This window comes from Carlito syrichta, unplaced genomic scaffold, assembly GCF_000164805.1.
Source record: "Carlito syrichta isolate Samal-C Ts95f unplaced genomic scaffold, Tarsius_syrichta-2.0.1 Scaffold313421, whole genome shotgun sequence".
NCBI lineage: Eukaryota > Metazoa > Chordata > Mammalia > Primates > Tarsiidae > Carlito > Carlito syrichta.
In genome coordinates, this window is record NW_007257517.1 from 149,198 (window position 1) to 176,125 (window position 26,928).

Here is a 26,928-nt window from a genome sequence, read left to right on the forward strand (position 1 = left end):
TCAGGGGAAATGTTTCCAGTTTCTGTCCATTTAACAATATGTTAGCTGTGGTTTTATCATAGATGGCACTTACTATCAAATGCAGAATTTTAAAAAATGGTTCTTCTTCCACACCTTATCAGAACTTAAGTCTCAGAGGTCCAAAAATATGCACAGCCTGCATAATCTCTTCATTAACATAGTAAATGAGAAGTAATTGAAATATAAAGCTAAGATTCACATGGGTATATTAAATAATGCTCAACAGTGCTGAGTATTATATAATGGCATTCCTCAGACACAAGATAATAAAATGATAAAACCTCACAGCTAAATAAACACACAAGTCCTAAGTCATCAGAAAGAAAGTTTGAAGGCACTTCTGTAAGTACTCCACTAAGAATTAATAAATGAAATGAGAACATTTCTGGAAAAAAAAAAAACCTAAGAAAAATGGTCATGTGGAAATCTGGCTTTAAAAGTTATTTAGATATATTTTCTACTTAACCGATTATAAATTTTACAGTTGCTTTATCTGACAAAAATGAAATTCATTGGCAAAAAGCAGAAACTTCCTAATATCAATCCAACTTCTACAACTCCTTCATCTGTAAAAACCAGTTCCACTAATTTTAGGTTTTTAAATGACAGGATGCCATATTACAAATAACTTAATCTATTGTCGTATGCCTAGTCAATATTTCAATATCCATGCTGGCATTTTTTTAAGCAGAGAATATTTGCAGAACAAGAGATTTCAAATAAAATGCTTTTTCACAGCACAGTCCATTTTATAAATTCACAAAAGAGAAGATGCTTGGTTGGAAAAAAAATTTTGTAAATGTAAATAATAAACTTATCAGCTTACTATATACATTTTCAGGCTATCTAAGCCAATTCACAAAAACAAAACTTTACAATTAAAAAAAAAATGCATTAATATTGTGTGACAGTAAACCAAAACTCCTCTGGAGAGAACATCATAGGAAACAGAAATTTCACAAACAAGCAAACAAATGAATTAGATAATTTCAGATGGATAAATGTTACTACCAAGGAAGCCCTTAATATAGAGTTAACTAATGGATAGGCTAGGATCAAAAAGAAAAGATTTTATACCATAACTTCATGTAAAACTATGGCCACAAGATTGGCAATAACACGATTTGATATACTTAAATATTCAAGAAATTAAAGTATTTTTAATGCAATAAAAGTCATATACCATGAAGCTCACCATTTCAAACTATACAATTAAGTGGGATTAAGCATATACACAAGGTTGTGAAACCATCACAACTATCTAATTCATAACATTTCATCACCCTGAAACAGAAATTCATTAAGGAGTAACATCTACAAAATGGAATAGAAGTTCCCTGGCTTCACTTTCCCTCACAGAAATCCAAATAGAAAGTAGCCACAGACAAAATACCTCTGTGAATATCCCAGAACTAGGAACTGAGGCTGAGATACCCTCTTGAACCTCAGAACTGAGAAACAACGCACTAGAAGGGAAGAAAAAAAAAACACCAGTGGATTTCTCATCAGAAACCTTACGGTCTAGGAGACAGTAGAAATGATATATCCAAAGTATTTGTCGGGGTGGGGAGTAAACTGTCAACCAAGAATACTATACTGAGCAAAGCTGTCCTTCAGAAGTGAGGGTGACATAACTTTAGCAGATAAACAAAAGATAAAAAATTTCACCAATGGGTCTGCCTTACAGGAATTTGTTATTCATTATACTGAAACAAAAGACCACTAATTAATGATGCAGAACATACGAAAGTACAAAACTCAATATTCTTAATAGTCATATTAAGAATATTCTAGTACCATACTGTTTGTGTATATCATTTTATTTCTAGTAAAAGGGTTAAAAGACAAAACTATCAGAAACAACTACAGCTTCAACAAATTGTTAAGGGCTACAAGTTACAAAAAGATGTAAATTTGACATCAAAATCATAAAATGGAACAAGGGAAGTGTAGAGGTTTTGTATGCAAGTAAAGGTATCAGCTTAAATAGCCTACTAAAAATATATGTTTTACATATGTTCCATAGTAACTACAAATCAAAAGCCTAGAAGTTACACAAAACATAAAAAAAAGCTTCAAAGCATACCAATATAGAATATCATTGAGCCACAAGTAAGATGGCAAGAGAGGAAAAAAGAAACAAAGGATCTACAAAATAACCAGAAAATAAATTACAAAATAGCAGTATCAAGTCCATGTCTAGTAATAATTGCTTTGAAAGTAAATGGATTAAATTAACAAACTAGAAGACATAGAGTGACTGAACACATTTTAAAGAAAAGATCCAACTATATGCTGCCTACAAGAGACTGATTTGATTAGTTTTTGTTTTTGTTTTGTTTGAGTTGAAGTCTCACTCTGTTGTCCAGGCTAGAGTGCAGTGGCATGAATCGTGGCTCACTACAGCCTTGATCTCTGGGAATCAGGCAATCCTTCTGCTTCAGCCTCCTGAGTAGCTGGGAGTACAGATGCATAACAGATCCAGCTAATTATTTGATTTTTTTTTTTTTTTTTTTTTTTGCAGAAATGAAATCTTGCTGTGTTTCCTAGGCTGATCTTTAACTGCTAGACTCAAATGATCCTCCCACTTTGGCCCACCAAAGTACTGAGATTACAGGCATGAGCCACTATACCTGGTTTCACTTTATTAGTGAGGACACACATAAACCAAAAGTGAAGAAGACATAGAAAAAGATAGCTTAATCAAATGAAAACAAAAGAGAAAAGGGATAGCTATACTAATATCAAATAAAACAATTTTGAGAGACAAATTTTGAAAAGTGACAGAAAAGGTCACTATGTAATAATAAAGAGTTCAATACATTAACAGAAAAAAATTAGAAAAATATATGCATCTATTACCCTAATACCAAAACCAGACAAGGACACTACAAAAAAAAAAAAGAAGCTTATAAATCAATATTTCTGATGAACACAAATATAAAAATTTCCAACACAATACTAACAAACCAAATTTAACAAATATGAAAAGAGTCTTTTAACATGATAAAGTGAGATTTATTACTGGGATGCAAGGATGGTTCAGCAAATGCAGGCCAATAAATACGATACATCACATTAACCAAAAGAAGGACAAAAACCATATGTTCGCCTCAATTGATGCACAAAAGCATGTGACAAAATTCAGCATCTTTTCATGATGAAAATTATCAACAGATTAGCTATAGAAGAAATGTACCTCAACACAATAAAGGACATAAGGGACAAGCTCACAGCTGACATCATACACAAAGGTGAAAAGTTGAAATCTTTTCTTCTAGGATCAGGGGCAAGTCAAGAATGCCCACACTTATCATCTCTTTTCAACATAGTACTGGAAGTCCTAGTACTATTAGACAACAGAATGAAATAAAAGACATTCTAATAGGAAATAATGAAGCGAAAGTGTCTCTGTTATCTGACAATATGATCTTCTACAAGGGGGACCCAAAATTTACTTATAAAAAACTGTGTATTTACTCTTACAAGTTTAAACTTCAATCATCTTCAAAGTACTCTCTGTCTGATGCAACATACCTATCAAGGCACTTGTTCTACTGCTCAAAACAGTTTTTGAACTCATCCAGTTTGATGTCTTTTAGTGTTCCTGCTATTTTTTGTTTTGTTTTACCTCTTCCACATTGGACAAACATCTCCCTTTGAGGATTTTTCATCCAGAGAAAGGGATGAAAAAAGTTGCTCAGGGTGAGACCAGTGAATAGGGAGCGTGGGCCATAAGGGCCTTCCCATTTTTGGTCAAAAACTGCTGAACACTCAGTGTAGTATGGGAAGGTGTGTTCATAAATCACCCATCAGGAAATAAGCAAACACAGTGAAAGAATCTCCAAAAAAAAATTTCATTGAAGCCAAATGCAGCCTCTTACAACAATACTAGCTGGTACACTGATCCCGATGGGTTTCTAGAACACTTAACCTAGCAGGGGAAGCCCGTATTACAAGGGGCTCGACCTCCAAAAGATAATTCCCTTTCTTTGGGGGACATCCCCTTATTTGGAAATCCTCAAGGACTCCACCAAAACATTGTTAGTACTGACAAATTTAGTAAAGTTGCAGGATTCAAAATCAACATTAAAAAAGTCAGTACCATTTCTATGTACTAACAGCAAACTATCCAAAAAGAAATTACGAAAACAATCTCATCTACAATAGTAACAAGAATCAAAACAACTTAAGGTATAACTTTAACCAAGGAGATGAAAGATCTGTATACTGAAAAATATAAAACACTAATGAAAGAAAATGAAGAAAACACAAATAAATGAAAAGATATTCTGTGTTAAAGGCCTAGAAGAACTAATGTTAAAGTGTTCATACTGTCCAAAACAATCTATGAATTCAATGCAATCCCTATCAAAATGCCAGAGCATGAGGTCAATATGTTACTTCATTTAATCATTCCATACTGCATACATGTTATCAACACATCACATTAGATCCCATAATTATATAGTTATGATATGTCAATTTAAAATACTAAATTAAAATTTGTTTCTTGTGTGTTGTAAGTTGCTTAGTTTGTGGTAATCTGATACACAGCAAAAGAAAACTAAAACAATCATATTGCAGCTTTGCATGTGGACTATGGTTTTAAGCATATTTAGAGTGACCATAAAATTTTATTTGAGATCCAAATTTGAAAAGTACACTAAAAATAATTAAAATTATGTAAATTGACAAATTTATTGATCAATATACTGGTGTACCCATCAAAAAGTCCTTTTCAAAAAATATTTTCAACATTTCTTTAAAAAATAAAAACCCTTATATATTAAAGCAAATACATTTCATTGTACCAATTATCTGAACAGTAAAAATAACCTAAGTACTACATTTATTCATGAACTTAATCCATTTGTTAGTAATTTTTTTAACAGAATATAACTAAATTTTATAAAATGTGTGTGTGTTCATGTGTGCTTTTTCAATATAGAATTAACATCAAAGCTTTTCATAGTATTATCTACATTGTTTTCTCAAATTATGTACTTTGTTTAATAAAATTAAAATTTTACCTCTTCGAGAGGGAAGGGAGGGAAGGAGGAAGGGAGGAAGGGAAGGAGGGAATATTAGCAGTTAATTCTGATTCCTCCTTTTCCTTAGCTCCTGTCAGGCAACCATTAATCTTTTGGTATGGGTTTGCTGAGTCAAGGTATTTCATATAAATAAATCATAATATGTACTTTTAGTGTCTGGCTTCTTCCACCCAGTATACTGTTTCCAAGGTTCATCCATATTGTAGCATTATCAGAATTTAATTCCTTTTAATGTCTGAATAATATTTCATTGTACAGAGATTTCATAGTTTAACCTTTCATCAGTTGACAGGCATTCTGTTGTTCTTACTTTTGACTATTATGAATAATGCTATGAATATGTATGTAAAAGATTTTGTTTAGGCATATTTTTAATTTTGGGAGGCATATACTGAAGGGTGACTTGAAACAGGTTCTGGGATGCCTGAGTATGGCCAAATCAACACATACTGAAGTCTCATAGCAGGCTCTGCTGAACCCACGTACATGAAAAGTCAACCCTCAGTATACATAGGTCTCATGTCCCATGAATACTGTATTTCTGAGTTGCATTTGGTTGAAAACAATCGACATATAAGTAGACCTGCCTAGTTCAAATACGTGATGTTCAAGGATCAACAGTGTAAGTAGATTAAATTTATACGCCAAAAGGTACATTTAAAACTTGATTAAAAATCCAGTTATATTTTAAAACATTTACATAAAGCATAAAAGTGGACAGGTTTTAAATAAAAGAGAAAGTACTAGTTAATATCAACTAAAAGAATGCTAGTCATAACTATGATAATATTTTAAAAGTAGAAGATATGACTCAAAAAAGACTGAGGCACTGGGCTCGGTGGCTCAGTCTGTAATCCCGCGCCTTTGGGAGGCTGAGGTGAGTGGATTGCCTGAGCCCGCGGGGTTCCAGACCCGCCTGGGCAGCGAGACCTCATCTCTACAATAAATAAAATATCAGCCGGGCGTGGTAGTGCGTGCCTGTAATTCCGGCTACTCGGAAGGCTGAGGCAGAAGGATCACCGGAGCCCAGCAGGTAGAGGCTGCGGTGGCCGGGAGCGGCCACTGCACTCCAGTCTGGGCGACAGAGTGAGACTCCAACTCAAAAAAAAAAAAAAAAAAAAAGACTGAGGCATTCACTACATTTAATAAAATAATCAATTCAAAAAGAGAATATGTATATGTGTGTGCATGTTTATACACACACTAAAATTTGCAAACCACTTCAAGGAATTTCAAGAACTCAAATCATTTCATAGGCTCCAAGTGAAGAACCTTCAGCCTAATGCAACATTCGTCTTGTCATTCTTTATATAATCCTAAAACCCGGCAGCAAAACAACCAAAAGTTGAGCATCCTAGTCTGAAAACCCAAGAGATGAAATACTCCAAAATTAAAAAATTTTTAAGCACTGACATATCACAAGCAGAAATTTCCACATCTGACCTCATGTAACAAGTCACACAAAATTATTTAAAATATTGTATAAAATTACCTCAGGCTATGTGCACAAGTTGGCATATAAAATATAAGTGAATTCTGTGTTTAGATTTGCATTACATCTCCAAGGTATCTCATTATATATAAAAAACATTCCAAGTCTGAAAAAAGTCTGAAATCTTACGGAGTAACTTCTAATACCAAGCATTTTGGATAAGGGATAGTCAATCTGTATTTTATACTAGTTACTGGCTAGACCAAATCAGAAGAGTCTAGTTATAATGTAAGGTGTAAAACTAAAATCCTTAAAAGTATCATAAAAGAACAAAAAAGATTTTATTTTAGCAGATAACAAAAAGATAATGTTATTACTGCACTTAAAAATTTATCCTTCTGACCGAGCTCGGTGGCTCAGCCTTTAATCCCAGCACTTTGGGAGGCCTAGGCAAATGGATTGCCTGAGCCTGCAGGTTCGAGACCAGCCTGGGCAACTTGGTGATACCTCATCTCTACAATAAATAAAAAAAATAGCTAGGCATGGTAACATGAACCTGTAGTTCCAGCTAATTGGAAGGCTGAGGCAGAAAAATTGCCAGAGTCCAGCAGGTCGACGCTGGGATGGCTGTGAGTGTGTCACTGCACTCCAGCCTGGGGATGAGACTCCAACTCAAAAACAAACAAACAAATAAACAAACTCCTCCTTTAGGGCTGGGGGAGGGGGTTTAAATTGAAAGAAAAAAGAAAACATATATATCCTTCTTTAAATACAACTATGTGACTGACAAATGTAACACTGTAATTTTGACTAAAAAAATTAACAAAAGCAAGGTGTCTATAATTTTTTTATTTATATACAAAATGTGTGAAAACATAAACGTATCTCTTATACCGACATCAAAGAACTTTTTTTGTAGTTAACTCATTCAGGGTGTAAGCTTAATGCCTTTTACACAAAAAGGAAAATCTGCTTAACAAATATTACCTAGTATAACAAGCAAGAATTTCACTTTACCAGCATAATCAAATATCATATTGTACTTATACTTGATTTGCTATCATTTCCAACATATACACTGATGACCTCAGCAATTATCCATATGAGGCTGTAAATTATACAAAGAGCTGGCAAAAATTAATCTCTTGCAACACACGCAGAAATTAGTGCCAAGAAACAAAACTAGATGCTTAACTCAACCTGAATTTTTAACATAAGCTATAAATGGCCACATTCATAGAAATATACTATAATTTAAATTGAGCATATTAGACATATGGATTTGAATAATAAAATATTAGTCACCTCTAATACAAATGTTTCACATGCTTGTCAAGAAGATTACACTCTTACCTCTAGTTTGGAAGACTTCGTTCATCAGAGCTTCATTCACTGCTGAAGAGCTAACATTTCCAATATGAGACCAACTTTGATATATTGCTTGTAGCAGAAGTGTCTGTGCTCTTGTAGCTTGAATTGTGAGATTTGGAAGCTCAAACATACCTTCAGTTACAGCAATCTGAGATCTTTTGGTCCTGCAGATGAAAATGGAAGAATGCAAATACAGTATTACAAACAACATACTAAAAGACTGAATGGAAAGAAGGGATATACATTCTAAATATTTAAAAACAATAAAATAAAATAGATGAGCAATTCTGCTAACTTTCACTATTTCAGAAACTCTTTTTTGTTTTGTTTTTCTTTTGAGTCAAAATCTCACTCGCCCAGGCTGGTGTACAGGGGTATGATCATCCCTCAACAGAGTCTCAACTTCCTGGGCTCCGGCAGGCAATCCTTCTGCCTTAGGCTCCCAAGTAGCTATGTCTACAGGCATGCGGCACCATGCCCAATTATTTTTTTTACTTTTTGTAGAGACAGGTTCTCACCATGTTGCCTAGTCTGGTCTCCAACTCCTGGACTCAAGTAATCCTCCCACCTAGGCCTCCCCAAATCTGGGAGTACAGGCGCAAGCCACCACACCTGGCAGAAACTCTTAAAATAACAATGAAATATAAAAACACAAACTGAAAGCCAGGCTCAGCTCTGGGAGGCTGAGGTGAGTGGATTGCCTGAGCCCGCGGGTTCAAGACCCGCCTGGGCAACTTGGCAAGACCTCATCTCTATTATAAATCAAAAATTAGCGGGGCGTGGTAGCTTGCAGCTGAAGTTCCAGCTACTTGGAAGGATGAAGTAGAAGGATCGCTGGAGCCCAGCAGGTTGAGGCTGCAGTGGCCGGGAGCGGCCACCGCACTCCAGTCTGGGTAACAAAGTGAGACGCCAACTCAAAAATAAAAATAAAAATAAAAATACAAACTAAAATAACGACCATATACACATATTCACACACATATCTTCTACTCAAACAATTATAATTTTTCAATTGAGTCAATCACCAAAAGTAACAATGAAAATACTAGTTAATACAAAAAATTTACTAGCATATCTGCATTGTTCAAATGTCTTATATTTTTAACTCATTGAATCCTGTCATATAAACCCTATGAGGGAGGTACTATCATTATACTCATTTTTCAGATGGAAAAACCAAGACACACCAGATAAACTAAGGTATCAAATGTCATACTACTAGACAGAAGAAAAATTGCAATTTAAATCCAGGTGATCGGATCCAAAGCCCTTTATCCAATACTTACTCTCACAATTATTTACAAAGTATACAAATAATTCCCAGGACTCTATATGATAGCAACATGAAAAATTATCTTAAAAAATTCTGATCTGGAATATTTAATTCATTGACGTCATATTCATCTGGTTTTGTCTATGAATAAAGTGTAGTATATAATTACACTTCCCAACTAACAAAGCCTAAAAGAAGGAAACATTTAAATATGTCTGTGAGCAGTAAGTTGCTATTGAAGGTCAATAAATATACAAAAAATAAAGGAATAAATAAATGAAAAAACATATTAGGATGCTATTACAGTAGACTCAGTCACCCTGTTCTTTGCTCAGCCCCATAAATCTCCATCATTTATCATTTTCTCAACCATAGCCAGCCTTAGAGAGTGTTGGACATCTCTTATCTATCACCTCAAAAGCTTTTCATCCTAACTCTTACTCTAACCAAAGCTATAGAGACCAATTCAATGCAGATTTCTACTGGCATTGCCCAAAGTCACACTGCAGGGTAAAATACCACTAGAGACTACTTTGCATTCACGAATGCAGAACAAGGAAATGTAGGAATAAATGCTTCCCCTTTTCTTCTACTGGCTGACAAGTCTGAGATGCATTTTCTAAGTCTCTGAGGGGGAAGGAAAAAAGACTGAAATAATTGAACAAAGCTTTAATGAGATGTGGGACATTATCAAGCAATCTCAAAAGACCCAAAAAAAATTTAAATAAATAATGTCCCCAATTTTTCTGTATTTGAAGAAAATCATAAACCTAAAGATCTAAGAAGTTCAATAAACCCCAAGCAGAAGACATTGTAAAACATACCAAAATACATTGTTAGCAAATTACTGAAAACTAGTGTTATACAGAAAAGTCTTAAAAGCAGGCAGAGAGTAGAAAAATACTTTACATACAAAGAAACAAAGATGAAAATGAAAGGCCGGGCTCCATGGCTAAGCCCGTAATCCCAGCACTTTGGGGGGCCGAAGCAAATGGATTGCTTGGGCCGGCGGTTCGAGACCAGCCCAGGCAACTTGGCGAGACCTTATCTCTATAACAAATATAAAATTAGCCAGGTGTGAAAGCTCACACCTGTAGTTCCGGCTACTTGGAAGGTTGAGGGAGAAAGATCGCCAGAGCCCAGAGTCCAGCAGGTCAATACTGGGGTGGCCATTGCACTCCAGCCTGGGCAACAGAGTGAGACTCCAACTCAAAAAAAAGAAAGAAAGAAAAAAAGAAAATGAAAGCAGACTTCTCATCTGAAACCATAAACAAGAGGAAACAATGAAATAACATTATGGAATTGTTGAAAGGAAAAAAACCTGGTACTCTAGAATCAAAAGTATCTTTTTAAAAATGTAGGCAACAACTGTAAAGAATCCCTTACCAGAATACCTATGCTACAAAAAATGTTAAAGAAAATTATTCACACTAAAAGAACATGATACCAGATGGAAAACTTTGTGGCTCTACAAAAAGAAATGTGAAGAGTATTGGGAATTCTTACAAGGGTGAATTCAAGAAAAGAAATATTCTTTCTCAGTATCTTCTAACAAGATTAAAGAATTAACTTTTTAAAGCAAAAATCATAATAATATATATCAGGATTCACAACATGTAAAAGTAGAATCTTTGATGCCAATAGAACAAAGGACAGGCGGAGGGAAATGGAAGAATACTGCCATGAGGTTTTTATACAATGTGTGACATCATTTAATATTATTTGAAGGTAACTGTGATTAGTAAAAGATACAAACTCTAAACCCTTGAATAATTAAAGCCATGAAATAAAAAGGTAGAGCTAATAATGGCAAATGTGAAGATGGAATGGAATAAGAATGGTATAGTGAAGGAGGAATGGAATCAATCCAAATGAAGTTAGAAAAAGAAGAAACAAACAACAAATGGGACAATTAGAAGACAAACAGCAAGATAACAGACTTAAATCCCAAAATAGGATAATGTTAAATCTAAAAAGTTTAAACATACCAAGTAAAAGGAGAGATGACCAGATTTCACTAAAAAAAAAAAAAAAAAAAACACTAAAACCCAACTATATCCCATCGATAAGAAACTCACTTTAAACAAAAAGAAGATAGGTTAAAGAGGGATAGGGTGAAAGGGAGTAAAGGGGTGGGGGGAAAAAAGGAAATCTAATCAAAAGAGAGTTATGTATTAATATTAAACGAAGTAGACTTTGGAATTAAGAATATTACCAAGGATACAAAGAAACCTCAAGCAATGAGAAAAAGTATTAATTAGGTTTGTGTGCACCATAGGTCTTCAAAATATATAAATTTTTGAATGATAGGACTGAAAAGAGAAATAGACAAATTCCCAAACTGGAGATTTCAACAGTCCTTTCTCAGTAATCGATAAAACAAATAAAAAGTAAGGATTAAAAAAAAATAACAACACCGCCATCAATAAACTTGGTCTAATTGGCAACAGAACACACCTCCCTCCCAACAATAGCAGAATATTCTGGGATACATAAACAAGTCTCAATAAAATTTGAAAACCTGAAATCATAGTTTTGAAAAATTATAAAATGACCTTAGAAAAGAATATTGGTATAGATAACAGAAAAGGGTGATCTAAAAAATATATATTATCAATGTTCCTGGAGGAATGAGGAAAAGAAATAGAAGAGAAATAATATATAGAAATGTGTAACAAAAGCAATCTTGCCTAAAAGAAAGACTTAAACTGTAAAGTGCACAATTTGTCACAGAAGATACTGATTCGAAATTATTATGATCCTAGTAAGGTTACTAAACTCCAAAAAAGATAAAAAATTTCATGGGTATTCAATAAATAAAACAATGTATTAGGACATAGTCAGAATTTCCATGACTATCAACTATCCTCCCTAGCCTGTCCACTACAGTCTAGTATACACTGACAATTTATGTGTAAAATTCATCTGTAAAAGAATAAATGGGGATTTCAAGCTGTAGCTTAATTCAGCTGAAGTATGAATACATGCTGATCATATAGTTTTTAAAAGTTACTAGGCTTTTATGTCAGGTCAAGAGGCTACCTTTGTAACATGAAGATGCTTTAATTTCAGTCATCATCCAAGTCAATGGACTCCTTATCTAGTCACTGCTATAGTAGACAAGGTCCACATTGATAATAAACCTAACATTCAAAGTCAAGATATCAATGAACAAAACAAAAAAATTAAAATCCCTCCCACAAGGAGCTTTCATACCAGTGAGGAGGGAGGAAGATAAAAATCAATAAATGTAATCAGTACATTATAAGACAAATACTACTAGAAATAGAAAAAGTAGAGAATGATAAGTGAAATGAGACTGTTGCAGGGTGAGCAATTTCATATATGGTAGGTAGGCTTTATTACAAAGATATTATTAAATTGAAATTTAAAGATATTATTATTAAACTGAAACTTGAACCGCCTTGAAGGAGGTATCAGACAGTTACGTGTGTATCTCAGGAAAGTGTTGGAGACAGAAAGAACAGTTAGTGAACAAAGGACCTGAGGTAGAAGTAGGCCTGGCAGATCCAAGCAATGACAAAAAGGTTACATGGCTGCAGCAGTCTGATAAACTGATTCACAAATTCACTTGGTTTTCTATGGTTTCTCTCATTAAGAAATATTTACATAGACTTTACATGACCATTCAACTCTGATTTCCTTAGGGTTCAATTTTCAGAGTTATTTGTATTTTAAAATCTCTTATACTAACCTTGCTTTCGAAGTTTTTAATTAAAAGTACTAGATGTAAGACAGAAAATTTTAAAAATCTAAGTTCTAATTCTGGCTTAATCACTTGTTATATGTTTTTAGGAAAAAATTATATAATTTTTCTAAGTTTCACTTTTCTATTTAAAAAACAGGCATTTTAACTCCTACTCAATTTGCCACAGATGACTTTAGTGAAAAATAAACTGTATTTAATATGCACAGTTTATGAAGGCTAGGTGCAGTAACCACACCTGTAACCACAGCACTGAGGCAGGAGGTTTGCTTGAGGCCAGGAGTTCAAGACCAGCCTGGGAAAAACAAGAAATTCCCTTAATATTAAAAAACAAAACAAAATAAAATAAAAAACAGGTAGGCATAGTAGCAAGTGGCTACTCAGGAGACTGAGGCTAGAGGATAACTTGAGTTGGAGGTTATAGTGAGCTATAATTGCACCACTACACTACAGCCTGGGTGACAGAGCGAGACTCTGTTTCTAAAAAACAAAAATGGATTTAAGGAGATGGGCACCATCTTAGAATTCAGAATCTAGTAGTGAGACAAACAAGAACACCAACACATGTAATTCAACATAGTGCTAAAACAAAGTAATGTAGTGGTCACTGTGAAATACACTGGAAACAAGGTTGGGGGGAAACTGCAGGTGTTATATTTGAGTTGAATACTAAAGAATAAACATGGATCATTTCAGTAAAAAAAAGTCATAAATTCTTTTTTTTTTTAACTTTTTTATTATAAAGATGTGAGGTACAAGGCAAAATTAAGTACATAAGCAATATATGTGGCAGGTGAAGTTTGGACCTCCAACTGGCCCTCACTTCCCAATTTAGGATCAAGTACACACTGTGTGTTGTTACATGCCCCACCCACCCACACACCTCCCCACCTTTGCTTCCAGCAGTGTCCTGTGACTTCCAATCCCTCCCTTGTGCTTTGTGATTAATGCTCAGGTCCCAATTATGAGACAGAACATGTGATATTCAGTTGCTTCTGTGATAGATCACTGAGAATGACTGTCTCCAATTCCATTCAATTTGCTGAGAAGTCGACAGTTTTTTGTCCTTCTTTATGGTTGCATAATATGCCATCATGATATGTATCACATTTTCTTTATCCAGTCCACTTTCAGTGGGAATAATGTTTGGTTCCATGTTTTTGCTATTGTTAATGGTGCAGCAATAAACGTGTGTGCACAGAAGGCTTTTATGCAGAATGATTTGTGTTCCTCTGGGTGTATTACCAGGAGGGGAAATGCTGTATCGTATGGAAGGTTGATTTCTAGTTCCTTTAGATATTGCCACAATGTTTTCCACAGAGGTTGGACTACTGTGCACTCTCATCAGCAGTGTAAAAGCGCCCCCATTTCTCCATACCTGTACCAGCATCTATTGACTTTTGATTTATTGATAACAGTCATCCTTACTTGGGGAAAGTGGTATCTCAGTGTGAGAACCATAAAACTCTGCTCAAAGAAATCAAAGAGGATGCAAATAAATGGAAATACTTTCCATGTTCATGGATTAGAAGAATCATTATTGTCAAGATGCTCATCCTGCTCAAGGCAATCTACAGATTCAATGCAATGCCCAAAGTATGTGGCCCAAACTTCACCTGCCACATGTATTACTTATCAAATTACCAACATCATTCTTCTTAGACCTGGAAACAACAATACAGAAATTCATACAGAAACAAAAAAGAACACAAATAGCCAAAAAAAAAAAAAAATCCTCAGAAAAGGAACAAAGTGGGAGGTATCACACTTTCAGACTTTGAACTTTATTATAAGGCAACAATAATCAAAACACCCTGGTACTGGTATAAGAACAGGCATATAAACCAGTGTAATAGGGCAGAGATTCTGGAAGCAAAAACTTCATCTCTCAAACAACTCATCTTTGACAAATCCATCAACAACAATCACTGGGGAGAGAAGACCTTATTTAGCAAATGGTGCTGAAAAGCTTCTGCAAAGCAAAAGAAACCATCAAGAGAACAGGGAGACAGCCCAAAGAATAGGAAAAAACATTTGCTAACTGTGTATCTGACAGAAACCTAACAGCCATGAGCCACAAGAAACTCAAATGAGATTAAAGGAAAACAACAAACAGCCCTATTAAACAAATGGGCAGAGGACATGAATAGACACTTCTCAAAAGAAGACATACTAGAGTAGACAACAGATACATGAAAAAATGCTCAGTCTCACTAATCATAAATTCTTTAAAGAAAAAAAAGATATCCAAGTAGAAAATTGGTCAAAGTACTTAAACAGGACACTCACAAAAACGAAAACAGAAATGACCAACAAACAGGAAAAGACTCTATACCTCACTAGGAAAAAGAGAAATGCAAATTAAAACAATGTATGACTCTTTTAGCATCTCCAATTAGTAAAATCTCTCAGTCCTTAGCATCTATTGGTAGAATTCACCAATAAACTTTCAAATATTTAATAGCAACATATCACTCTACCTAAATCTAACCTTCAACTCACAATCCTGATCACATTTTGCCATAAAAGTCAAAGGATTGAAATGAGTAGACCAGATAACAAATTCTGCACTGAATAAAAGATTCTTTAAACCAAATAGGCAAAAATAGTAGAGATTAAAAGAGATAGAAGGATAAACAAATATAACCCAAGCCACAATTTGTATTTAATTATTCTTATTGTATCCTCTTTCTTTTCCAACATATGGGCCATCTTTTAAAACATATTCTTTTCTTACTCATTTTCCTTTTCTTTCATAAGACTTTTTAAATGGTCAGTTGGTTCTCTCTACCATGTTCTCATTTCTGTACAACTTCCTGCCCAAAAAACAAAAAAAAACAAACGAACAACACATTTTATTAGTACTGATAGTAAGTAAATTCAAGATTTTAGAATTCTACCTACAATATGTAAATGTACACTTAATCTAGGCACTCAATTTAGGCACTCTGTGGCATTTAAGAAGTCCTACGATATAGTTACTATAACTATAGCAATAATTATTTATAGGGCAAAATTATAGATGGGATTCTTTTTACAAGTGGGTCTTCAGTATTTCACAATAAATTCAGCTATGGTACTTTTTCAAGCCATCATATGTCACATAAGATGTCTCCCAAATGGATAACATAGACTTGAATAAAAACTTAAACATATGCAAATTCAAAAAGTTTAATTTAGTTCACATTTTAATAACCCCCAAGAGTAGGGAGCAATACTCTTCTGATTTATTTTAATTAATAACAAAATATAAAGTTCACTTGTACAAAAGTCAGAATTCAATGATAAACAAACTAATTATAACATACATACATGATGTGCTTTTGAGGGTTTGTTTGATTTTTCAGCTGTAATTGACCACAAGTAAAAGTATATTTGATTATACTTCTATCAAATACTCTCGTGGCATATAAACTAAAGTAAATAAATTTTAAATGATCTGGCAATAGATGGTAGCTTACACAGTGTATCTGTTAATGTAACAATATCGATTAAGAGGATTTTTTTTTTCATCTGGTTTTGGCAATTTTGAAATATTTCTAACAGGATAACAAAAAACAGAAAATAATAAGTGCCGAATGTATCTATTACCCAATTCATCAAACCATGACATTATACCATATTTGCTTCCAAAAGATCAAAGTTTTTATAACTTTACTTAAACTATTTGGGGGACTCATTAAAATGTCAGTGAAAATGCACAATAAAAAGCATTATTTTCCTTGTGATTTATACCACTACACATTTATTAAACTTTATCTAAAATAAAACATCTCAATATAAATTCATACTAAAAATATCTAACAACTTCTGAACTTACCTAATTTTTAATGAAATAATACTATACTTCCATTTTAACAGTTAAGCTGTTGAATATAAAATAATTTAACAAATGCCTATTTCTCATATTCAGAAGTCTTAGTCTGAACACATGTTCATTTTACAGAATAGGTTTTAAAACTATCAATTCAAACATTACTCTCTGGGGAAAAATAAATCCTAATGTAACTAGTGGGATAAACAACTCATTAAAACTCAACTTGGACAAATTCCAGGATAAATTAAAGGAAATAGAAACAAGTAGGCCTTGATTGTATAGTGGCAAAGACTGAAAATGAATATGCCCTAATTAACAAATTCTTTAGAAGACTTTGTTTGTACCATTTGCTGATAAATTATAATACAGAGCTGATGAGATTTCTAGACCAAACTGGCATTTCTACAAATAAAATTCTGTCTTCTAAATTTTATGATAAAAGCACATAAGTGTGGCTCTTACTACTCAATGCAAAGAAATTAACTGAAACCATCCACTCAAGTTCATAAGAATACCACTAAATTTTTGCCATATGTATACTTGGGGAACAGCCATCCATTCTTTTAAAATCAGCACACCTCATAGCAATTGAAAGAATATTCTCAGCAACAGCTGGATCTAAAGATTTATACAGAGTCCCCAAATGAAAGCCTGAACCTACAAATTGGTTCCAAAAAATGTATTTTTGCTATTACTCATATCCTGTACAGTAAAATAAGATTAGTTCACTTTTTCCAAAATAAAATGAATACAACTCTTTACTAACTCAACTTGGAAAAGTTTTTTTAAAAACGAGGAAATGTGTATTTCTTTATAAATGAACACTTAACTTACAAAGCACATCAATAGTCAATGAAAATCAGAAAAAAGTTTTAGCAAATTAAATAGTAAGTAAAATGAAAAGTTAAAGGTACTCTTTAATCCAAGCTCCCCCCATAATCATTTTTAGTTTAGCATACACACCTACAGACATCTGTATATTTATTTATGCATACCAAAATATATTTATAATTTAGATGGGAATATATATGTAGATGTAGATCTACAGCTTGCTTTTTATTACTAAATGACATATCTAAGAGATGACTGAGATCTTTCTACACAAGTACAAATGCTTTTACAATGATCTTTTTGATGCATGTATATTATATTGAATCTTCACATTCAGCAGCAGTACACCAGAGTATCCCTTTTTCAACATCTGCTCCAGTATTAGCTATCACATATTTTTTATTACAATGACTAGCATTTGCAAATAAAATACAAATTGTATCCTGTTATGCTGAGATATAAAAATACTGCACCACTTTTCAAATTTCAGAAATAAATACTATTATTTGAATTTAAATGTTAGATAACAGAGGTAAAGACAAAATAAGAAGTGAAAGTTGTGAACCACTAAAATAAAAGTATAATGAATGTCCTGATTCATTATACTATATATTGTATTATATATACTATAATACATAAGATCCAAAACCTTACAATGAACTAAGCAAACAAAACTGAATACTCAGAAAACCAACATGAGCTATTGTTTCACACCCACCGAAATGAATACAGAAAAAAGACACAATACCAAACATTGGCAAGACTGTGGAAAAAAAAAACCTTATGCATTGTTGGAAGAAATGTAAAATGGTGTCACTTTGGAAAACAGATTGACAATTTCTTAAAAATTTAAACATAAATTTACTATATAACCCAATGACTCCACTCTATGTATCTACCCAAGAGAAGTGAAGCCATTAGGTCCACACGATGACTGCCAAATAATGTTCAAACCAAATTATTCATAATAGCCATAAAAATATAAACTGCTCAAATGTCTATCAACTGGTGAATGGGCAAATTAAAGGTGTTCTATCCATACAATAAAATACTATTTTCCAATAAAAAAAAATGAGGTACTGATATATGCTACAATATGAATGAATTCTGAAAAAAAAAAGACCACATACTGTAAGTTCCAGTGATAGAAAATATCTAGAAAGGCTGGGGTGATAATAAGGATTAACTGTAACAAAGATGATCCAATGGGGCGATGGGATGAATGCCAAACTTGGTAAATTAACTAAAAATAATTGGATTTTATGCTTAAAACAGATTAATTTTGTGGTATTCATTTATACCTCAATGAAGTTTTTATATTATTTTTATTTTCTGAGTTGAAGTCTCACTTCATCACCCAGGCTGGAGTGCAGTGGCACACTCACTGACCACCCCTACGTCGACTTGCTAGGCTCTGGCAATCCTTCCTCCTCAGTATTCCATGTAGCCAGAACTACAGGCACGCTCTACCACACCTGGATAATTTTTTATTAATTGTAGAGAGGAGGTCTCGCCAAGTTGCCCGGGCTGGCCTTGAATCCACGGGCTCAGGCAATCCACTCGCCTCGGCCTCCCAAAGTACTGGGATTACAGGCTGAGCCACCAAGTACGATCTTATTTATTTATTTATTTATTTTTGAGTTGGAATCTCACTCTTGTCGCCCAGGCTGAAGTGCAGTGGCACGTTCCCAGCTACCGCAACCTTGATCTGTTGAGCTTAAGCGATCCTTCTGCCTCAGCCTTCTAAGTAGCCGGGTTACAGACACATGCCAACATGCATGGCCAGTTTTTGTGATTTATTGTGGAGAGGAAGTCTCACCAAGGTGATGAAGTTGTTTTTTTTAACAATGAATACTTACAAATTTATTCAAGGATTATGTCAATTACTTCAATGGTAGGCAGTCATGGATATACATATTTACTAAATACCATATAAAAATACATACATTAGTTACTAAGATTTTTAACACTCTGAAACACTATGATCTGAAAGGAAGAATACCCAATTTAAGTCCACATCAGGCAAGTTCTAAGCATTATATACTATTAGGTACTACACAATAACACAGTTAAAAAGCCATTCTGTGCTTATTGAGATCTTAACATCTAACATATCAAAAGATATTCATTGTTCATTCAAACATATGCTGTGCAGAAGCCAAATACAAAATACTGGGTTGAATATCTTTTCAATTTCATCGCAGCAGTTCTACTTTGAGCTTTTTACATATTATACCCTGGAGTAAAATTTCATGTTAAGAAATAATTATTTTTAAAAATAAGCAAAAATGCTTACTAATGTATACGAACTTCAATATACCACCAACAGTGAAAAAAGTCTATTAGAAATTCTAGTGCTTAAAAGAAGCGGCAATGGGACATAATGGTGCATCCTAGTGTCTAAATTCCACAAAGTGCTGAAGACAATGGCTACAATATGAATAAAAAGGTATAGAAGCAACATATAACTCTATATTAAAAACCATGAGTTCATTCTGCTACCTCCAATGCCAATACAATACCAAGTTATATAATTATAGTCTTCCTCTTAAACATATTTGTAACTTCTACTTCACAGGTGAAAAAACTGGGTACCATTATCCTAAATAAGTCTACTTACTTAGTCAAGTATTTTGGATTTTTTTCCACCACAGGTTAGTTTTGCCTGTCCTAGAAATTCATATAAATATAATCATATAGTATGTACCTTCTGTGTGTGCAATTTCTTTCATTCAGGATATACAATAGAAAAGTGCTTTAAGAATTGCCTATTTGTATCTTTAATTGGTATCTCATTCCACTGCAAAAAAGCAAACTAGATTTCAATTTTGTTTAAAGTTTTTTTTCCCTTGGGCAAAATTAAGAAATAGTAAAATGTAAAAATCTTAAGTGTATAATTTGATGACACATATCTGTTATAACCCACACTCCAAAAAGATACAGAAATTGCCACCTCCTTAGAACATTCCCTGTGTCCTTCCCTATCAGTCCTTCTTTTCCCATACTCCAAGAGGCAATCATTTTTTAGATTTTTTTCACCATGGATAAGTACTGCCTGTTCTAGAAATCTACATAAATGATATCATACTATATATTTCTTTTGTGTGTGCTTCTTTCCCTCAGGAGACAAAATTATGCCTATCAGTATTTCATTATTTTTTATTGATCAGTTGTATTTTGTTGTTTAAATACACCATAACTTGTTTATCTAATTTTGGATTATTCTAGGTAAAGCTATTATGATCACTCTCAATGTAGTTTTAACCTGCATTTTCCTCATGACTATATGTTGAGATATTTTTCACATGTTTAGTGTATCTTCCCTTTTGAAGCATCTGATCAAGTCTTTCGCCCATTTTTTAATTGGTTGCCCTTTTCTTATTAAGCTGTAGGAGTCCTTTATATATTCTGGATACATGAATCGTGGCAGATATTATTTTTTGGATATTTTCAGCCAGTCTGTTGCTTGCTTACCTGTTTTCATAACTGTTTTCCAGTAGGTTGTAAATTTATTTATTAATTCATCATATCTACTATGTAAATACATGTGATTAAGAACACACTCTTTCTTTTGGAGCTTGCCAAATAAATTGTTATACACCCTTTGAGGAAAAAAGATGACCTATTAATTTTAAATATAATGTATGTTCACTACTAAAAAAATTAGAAAAAAATGCTATAATAGTAACAACTGACATGCATAACGATTTTACTATATGTCAGACAATGTTATAAGCAGCTTATATTTGTTAATTCACTTAATCCTCACAATAATCCTAACATAAAAATTATGAACTGCCCCTTTTACAAATGAGGAAATTAAAGCACAAAGAGAGAGAAAGTAACTTTCCCAAAGACACAGGGATAATAAGTGGAGAAGACTAGATTGAATGCAAACAATTTAGTTCTGAGGTCCTTGTTCTTAACCACTATACTACAAAAATCACATGAAGCCCACCACACATATAACAATTCAGCAATAACCTAGCCTTTTTATTTATGCAAGTACATTTTTTGTTAATAGTAATCGAATAATTTTCTATTCTCTGTTCTATAACGTATCAAAACTCAGTTGTTTTTTTTTTTGAGTTGGAGTCTCACTCTGGAGTGCAGTGGCACACAGATAATAACTCAAATGTAGCTGCAGCATAGTATAGTAAAGGGAGATAAATATGAGTTTAAATTGCAAAGATGGCCAATTCAAATAAAAAAATATAAGTGGGTATACTCTGAAAAATTTTCAGCCTTACCAGTAAAGAAATAAAATTTTAATTATGATTATCTTTTGTATACAAGTTATAGAGTTTAAAAAATATAATATTCACAATGGTAAGGGTTGTGATACCAGCGTTGACCTGATGAGCTCCAGCGATCCTTCCGCCTCCGCCTTCCAAGTAGCCGGAACTACAGGTGCTCACTATCACACCCGGCTAATTTTTGATGTATTGTAGAGACGAGGTCTTGCCAAGTTGCCTGGACTGGTCTCAACCCGAGGGCTCAGGCAGTCTACTCAGCTCGGCTTCCCAAAGTGCTGGGATTACAGGCTGAGCCATCAAGCCTGGCTGAAAACTCAATATTTATCATAAATATCTTTCTATACCAATAAATATATTTCTACAACACAATTTTTAATGCTTATTCTACATATTACTGGTATGAATGCAATATAATTTACTCAATCTGTTCCTCGTTGTTGAATATTTATTTGTATTTTTTCATTTTTCATTGTAAGTAGTAAAACATGATAATTATAACTAAATTATTGTTCATTCCCTTAATTATAAATAAAGATAAACTCCCACAAATGAATGTGTTTAAAAAAATTATTCAATTTAAAAAATTTTAATAGATATATTCAAACTGTCCTGCAGAAACATTGTATAATATTAAATTTTAACCACTGGCATCACAACCCTTTCCATTCTAAATGTTATATTCTTTAAGCTCTATAACTTGTATACAAAAGATAATCATAATTAAATTTTTATTTCTTTACTGGTAAGGCTGAAAATTTTTCAGAGTATACCCACTTATTTTTTTATTTGAATTGGTCACTTTTGCAATTTAATCTCATATTTATCTCCCTTTACTATACTATGCTGCAGCTACATTTGAATTCTTATCTTTTCTTCAAACAAACCACTTCCATTTCCACCTGGAGACACTGCACCTGCTATTCCTAATGGCTACAACAAAATTTCCCAAAATCTCTATGTGGCTGCCAAAATCTGATCATTCAGGTGTGAATCAAAAGTCACATCCACTTGAGAGGCCTTCCCTGACCACAGTGGGCAAATAATCTCCCTAAACTTACTCATTTTCTATTCCATTCCCCATAATCTTTCTTATCACTCACTATTATCTGAAATTCATATGTTTTTCATAAAGAAGTTTTGCTTTATTTCTTCTCCAGAAACAAGCTCCATGCATGAGTCTATTCTGTTCACCACTTTATTGGGAGACTTAGAATGATGACAGGCAACATCACAAGGACCCAATAAATATGTATTAAAAGAGTTTTAAGTGTTAGAAGGAAAGATCTACACACTATACTTACTCTGTATAAGCCAAAAAAAGGTGGTGACAATACTAGGGAACATAGAGTAACTTAGTAAATAAATAATGGCTAATTGGTGCATTACCATACATCTAGAAACCAAGACACAAAGAGATAAAGTAGCTAGTAACCTTTATGTAATTAGTAACCTTCAGATATTACCTTAAGAGTTCTGATTAGGAGAAGTCACTAAAATCTTATTTTAATTTCAGTAATTAAAGTCATTGATTTTTGCTTTGGCCAAGAGCATATTTTACATGCATAATGTAAGCTAATAGGGGAAGGAACTTGATTGTCAACAGCATATACAGTCTAAAACCTCATAAATCAGACAACTAAAAAACACTGAACATGATAAAGAAACAGCATGTCAAATAAATATTTACTCATGTTCTCCATAGATGCAAGGTTTTAGAGATAAGTTTCCCCTAAAGAAAAACAGAAGGTCCTTATGGAGCTTAAAATACAACAAGTAGAAAGGCTATTAATCACACAAAAACATGTAAAAGCACTTCTGCGAAAAGTACAGTGAAAAACAAGAATATTATCCCATGAAGGGATTAGGTAGAAGTGATTGATTCAGAAAAAGTATCAAGTGGGCCAACATCTGAGAAGTAAGTTATTTAAGCTAGAGACTAGTGAAACAATATAGTGAAAGACTGGTTAAAAGGAGAGAAATTGAAAAACAAAAACAAAACAAAAAAGAGCAAGAAGGAAGGGACAGAAAAGAAGATGCTTCAAATGATTCAAGACAGCCAATCAGGGGCCAGGCAATGCAGGCTATCAAAGAATATTTTTAAGATTCTGACTTTTACTATATAAGCTAGGAGAAGCAAAGTATTTTAGTAAGGAGAAGGTCATAATTAGATCTTCCAAAAACAAGTCAAATAAACAAGTCTGCTGTAGATATGAGTAAGCCAGTGTTTACACCCATCTGTCTTAGTTCTTAAAGGATCAAGAAAGAAAAGCCAAAGACCACATCTTATTCACATTGGTTCTCCAAGGCCTACAATACAATAGTTTTCACATGATAGGCACCAAAAAATTATTTTTAAAACAAACAAATGACTCAGTCAGTTAAAACGTGAAAACTGCTAAGTATTAACAGATTACTCCAGAAAACTGGCAATTTTTTAAAAATTATAAATCACAGTGAAGTATACAGTCAAAGTTATTATTGAGAATCTGCAAACAGTTATTAACATTCTGTTAATGGCTCTGTCACTAGCTAATCAAAAGATATCTAAAACAAGTGACTTTATCACTCTAGGTCTACTATATCACCTTCCCTAATCCTCCATTTCTACATATAAAATAGAGATAATAATACCTGGCCTGTTGATTTCAAATGTCGACCATGAGGTTCGAAAAGAATCTCTGCAGGCAGTGAAACTTAGTTAAGTACAAAATGGTATACAGGGATATTATGATGCTATTGCTAGACATTTTCATTTGCTACTAAATAGGCATTGTCTGATCTTTTGAATATGGGAAACTCCAATGAGCACTGTTCTTCAATTTCAAGTTAATATATTAAAATGAGATTAAATCATAAAAACACAGTTAAGACAGACACTGAAAAGCAGCAATAAAGAAAATCTTAGGCTAAATGTAGTGGTTAATAAGCAAGACATTTCCCTTTAAGTAAATATGCTAATTTAGAATTATTTTGTGTTCAAAGAATACTGTTAATTGTCAGTCCCCTCACAAAAATAATAAAACACAGATATATTAAAAGATTCCATCACTAGAAAAGAACATTGTCACAGGATATTTTTCCACAGTTGTACACAGACAAAACCAAATACTGAAAAAAGCCAATATACTACTTCTCATAGAGACATAGGCCACGTAATAATATCCTCTAATATTGAAAAATCAAATTTAAAGGCAATAATCTAAGAATATAAGTTATAAATGCTCCTTTGGACACCACTATTGTTTGAGAACCAAAGTATTTTATTAAGTTTAAAATTTTAAGCAAGGGGATTAGAAGTAGATCATCGGGGGCACACCTCATCAATAAAGGTACCTGCACAATGAATATTTATACCTAACCCTGAATTGTACCCCAAATTTTTTAAAATAAAAATTAAAAGAGGGAAAGAAAAAAAAAAAAGAAAGATGTATATCATCTTGGCCTACACAACTCACACCCAAATGATCGTAAAAGTGTATGTGGAAAATATCAAATTTTCCAAAACAAAAATCAAAGGAAACTTTCTGTTCTCATAGGACCAACACCCCATTGCTTTTAAACATGTATCAAATGCTCTTTCTGACCTTACTAAGAAGATTAAAGGGAAAAATCTAACTGATATAAAGACACATGCTATTTACCTTTAGTTATACTTTTCATATCCTTTTAATTCCATATACATAGATACTTTTTAAAACTGTAAAAGCATATATTTTCAACTAGTCATCTATTTAAACATATTATCAAATCAGAACCAAACATGACGAAAAATAGAAATGTAAGACCAGCAACATACACAAATACTGGTGTTTTTAGGAAACTTATTTTCAGCAATAATGTTTTAATATTTTAAATAATCACGATACCTTATTAGTAAAAAAATTAGTAATACAAATTACTAACAATATTTGTAAGTTCATAAGTGAAGATTTTTATCTACAAAGTAGCAAAGTATTAAAAGTAACCAATCTAAATCTCAAACCAGCATAATAAGCAGGGACTTTAAAAGTTAGTACAAAGAAAGAGGCAAATAAAACATCTGGGGAAAACAAGTTCAGAACCAATTACATTAATTGTTAAATTTAAGATTCTGGACAATTATCCAAATAAAGATTACTTATAAGGCATTATTTCTATAAAATTTTAAAATATAAGTGTGACATAAAGCTCATTTGAGCAAGAAAAATTCACAGAAAAATCAATGACATATTTTGGGAAAGAATAACCTAAACGGAAAGTTTAGAGTAATTTCTATTCCCAACTCTCAAAAAGAAATACATATGAAAGCCGGGCTTGGTGGCTCAGACTGTAATCCCGTGCCTTGGGAGACTGAGGTGAGTGGATTGCCTGAGCCCGCGGGTTCGAGATCTGCCTGGGCAACTTGGTGAGACTGCATCTCTACAATAAGTCAAAAAATTGGCCGGGTGTGGTAGCACGCGCCTGTAGTTCCAGCTACTTGGAAGGCTGAGGCGAAGGATCGCTGGAGCCCAGCAGGTCGAGGCTGCAGTGGCTGGGAGCGGCCACTGCACTCCAGTCTGGGCGACAGAGTGAGACTCCAACTCAAAAAAAAAAAAAAAAAAAGAAATTAGAAAAGTGAAAAGGAAATCTAGATAAAGTAATAGTAATAAATATGCTAAACAAAGATAGCAAATAAAGTAAGAGAATGCTGTGAATATTTTATGTAAGTAAATTTAAACACATAGATAAAAATTAATCTTTAAAAAAATATTTTCAAAAATGTAAGATGAAATGGCAAATCTGAATAGTAACAACTAAAGTTTTGTTACCTTAAATTCCAAGGTTTCAAATGGAAACTTCAGCAAACATTTAAGAAACAAATGCTCCCTATCTTATACAGCCTATTCTAGTACTAAAAAATTTAGAATACTCCTAGAGTTAGGCAAGTAATGTAATTGTGACAACAAAACCAGAAAATGGCAGTATGAGGAAGAAGCATTATCAACTAATCTCATAGTAATAAAGCAATGATAACTTTTTGTAATAGATGATAACAAATCAGTGGCAATATACACCATAGTTAAGATTTTTCTTTCTTTTTTATATTATAAATATGTAGGGTACAATTCAGGGTTAAGTATACAAACGTTGATTATGCAGTTACCCTTGTTAATGAGGTAAGGATTTG

The 26,928-nt window shown here is 33.2% G+C and overlaps 1 protein-coding gene across 1 annotated transcript in view; it reads right to left on the reverse strand.

Moving 5' to 3' along the window:
• Positions 1 to 26,928, reverse strand: part of LOC103272976 (vacuolar protein sorting-associated protein 13B-like) — a 173,966-nt gene that overhangs the window by 71,383 nt on the left and 75,655 nt on the right. The window contains exon 14 of the mRNA XM_021718764.1: positions 7,861 to 8,042. Coding sequence (XP_021574439.1) covers positions 7,861 to 8,042 — 182 coding nt within the window. The remainder of the gene's footprint in view (positions 1 to 7,860; positions 8,043 to 26,928) is intronic.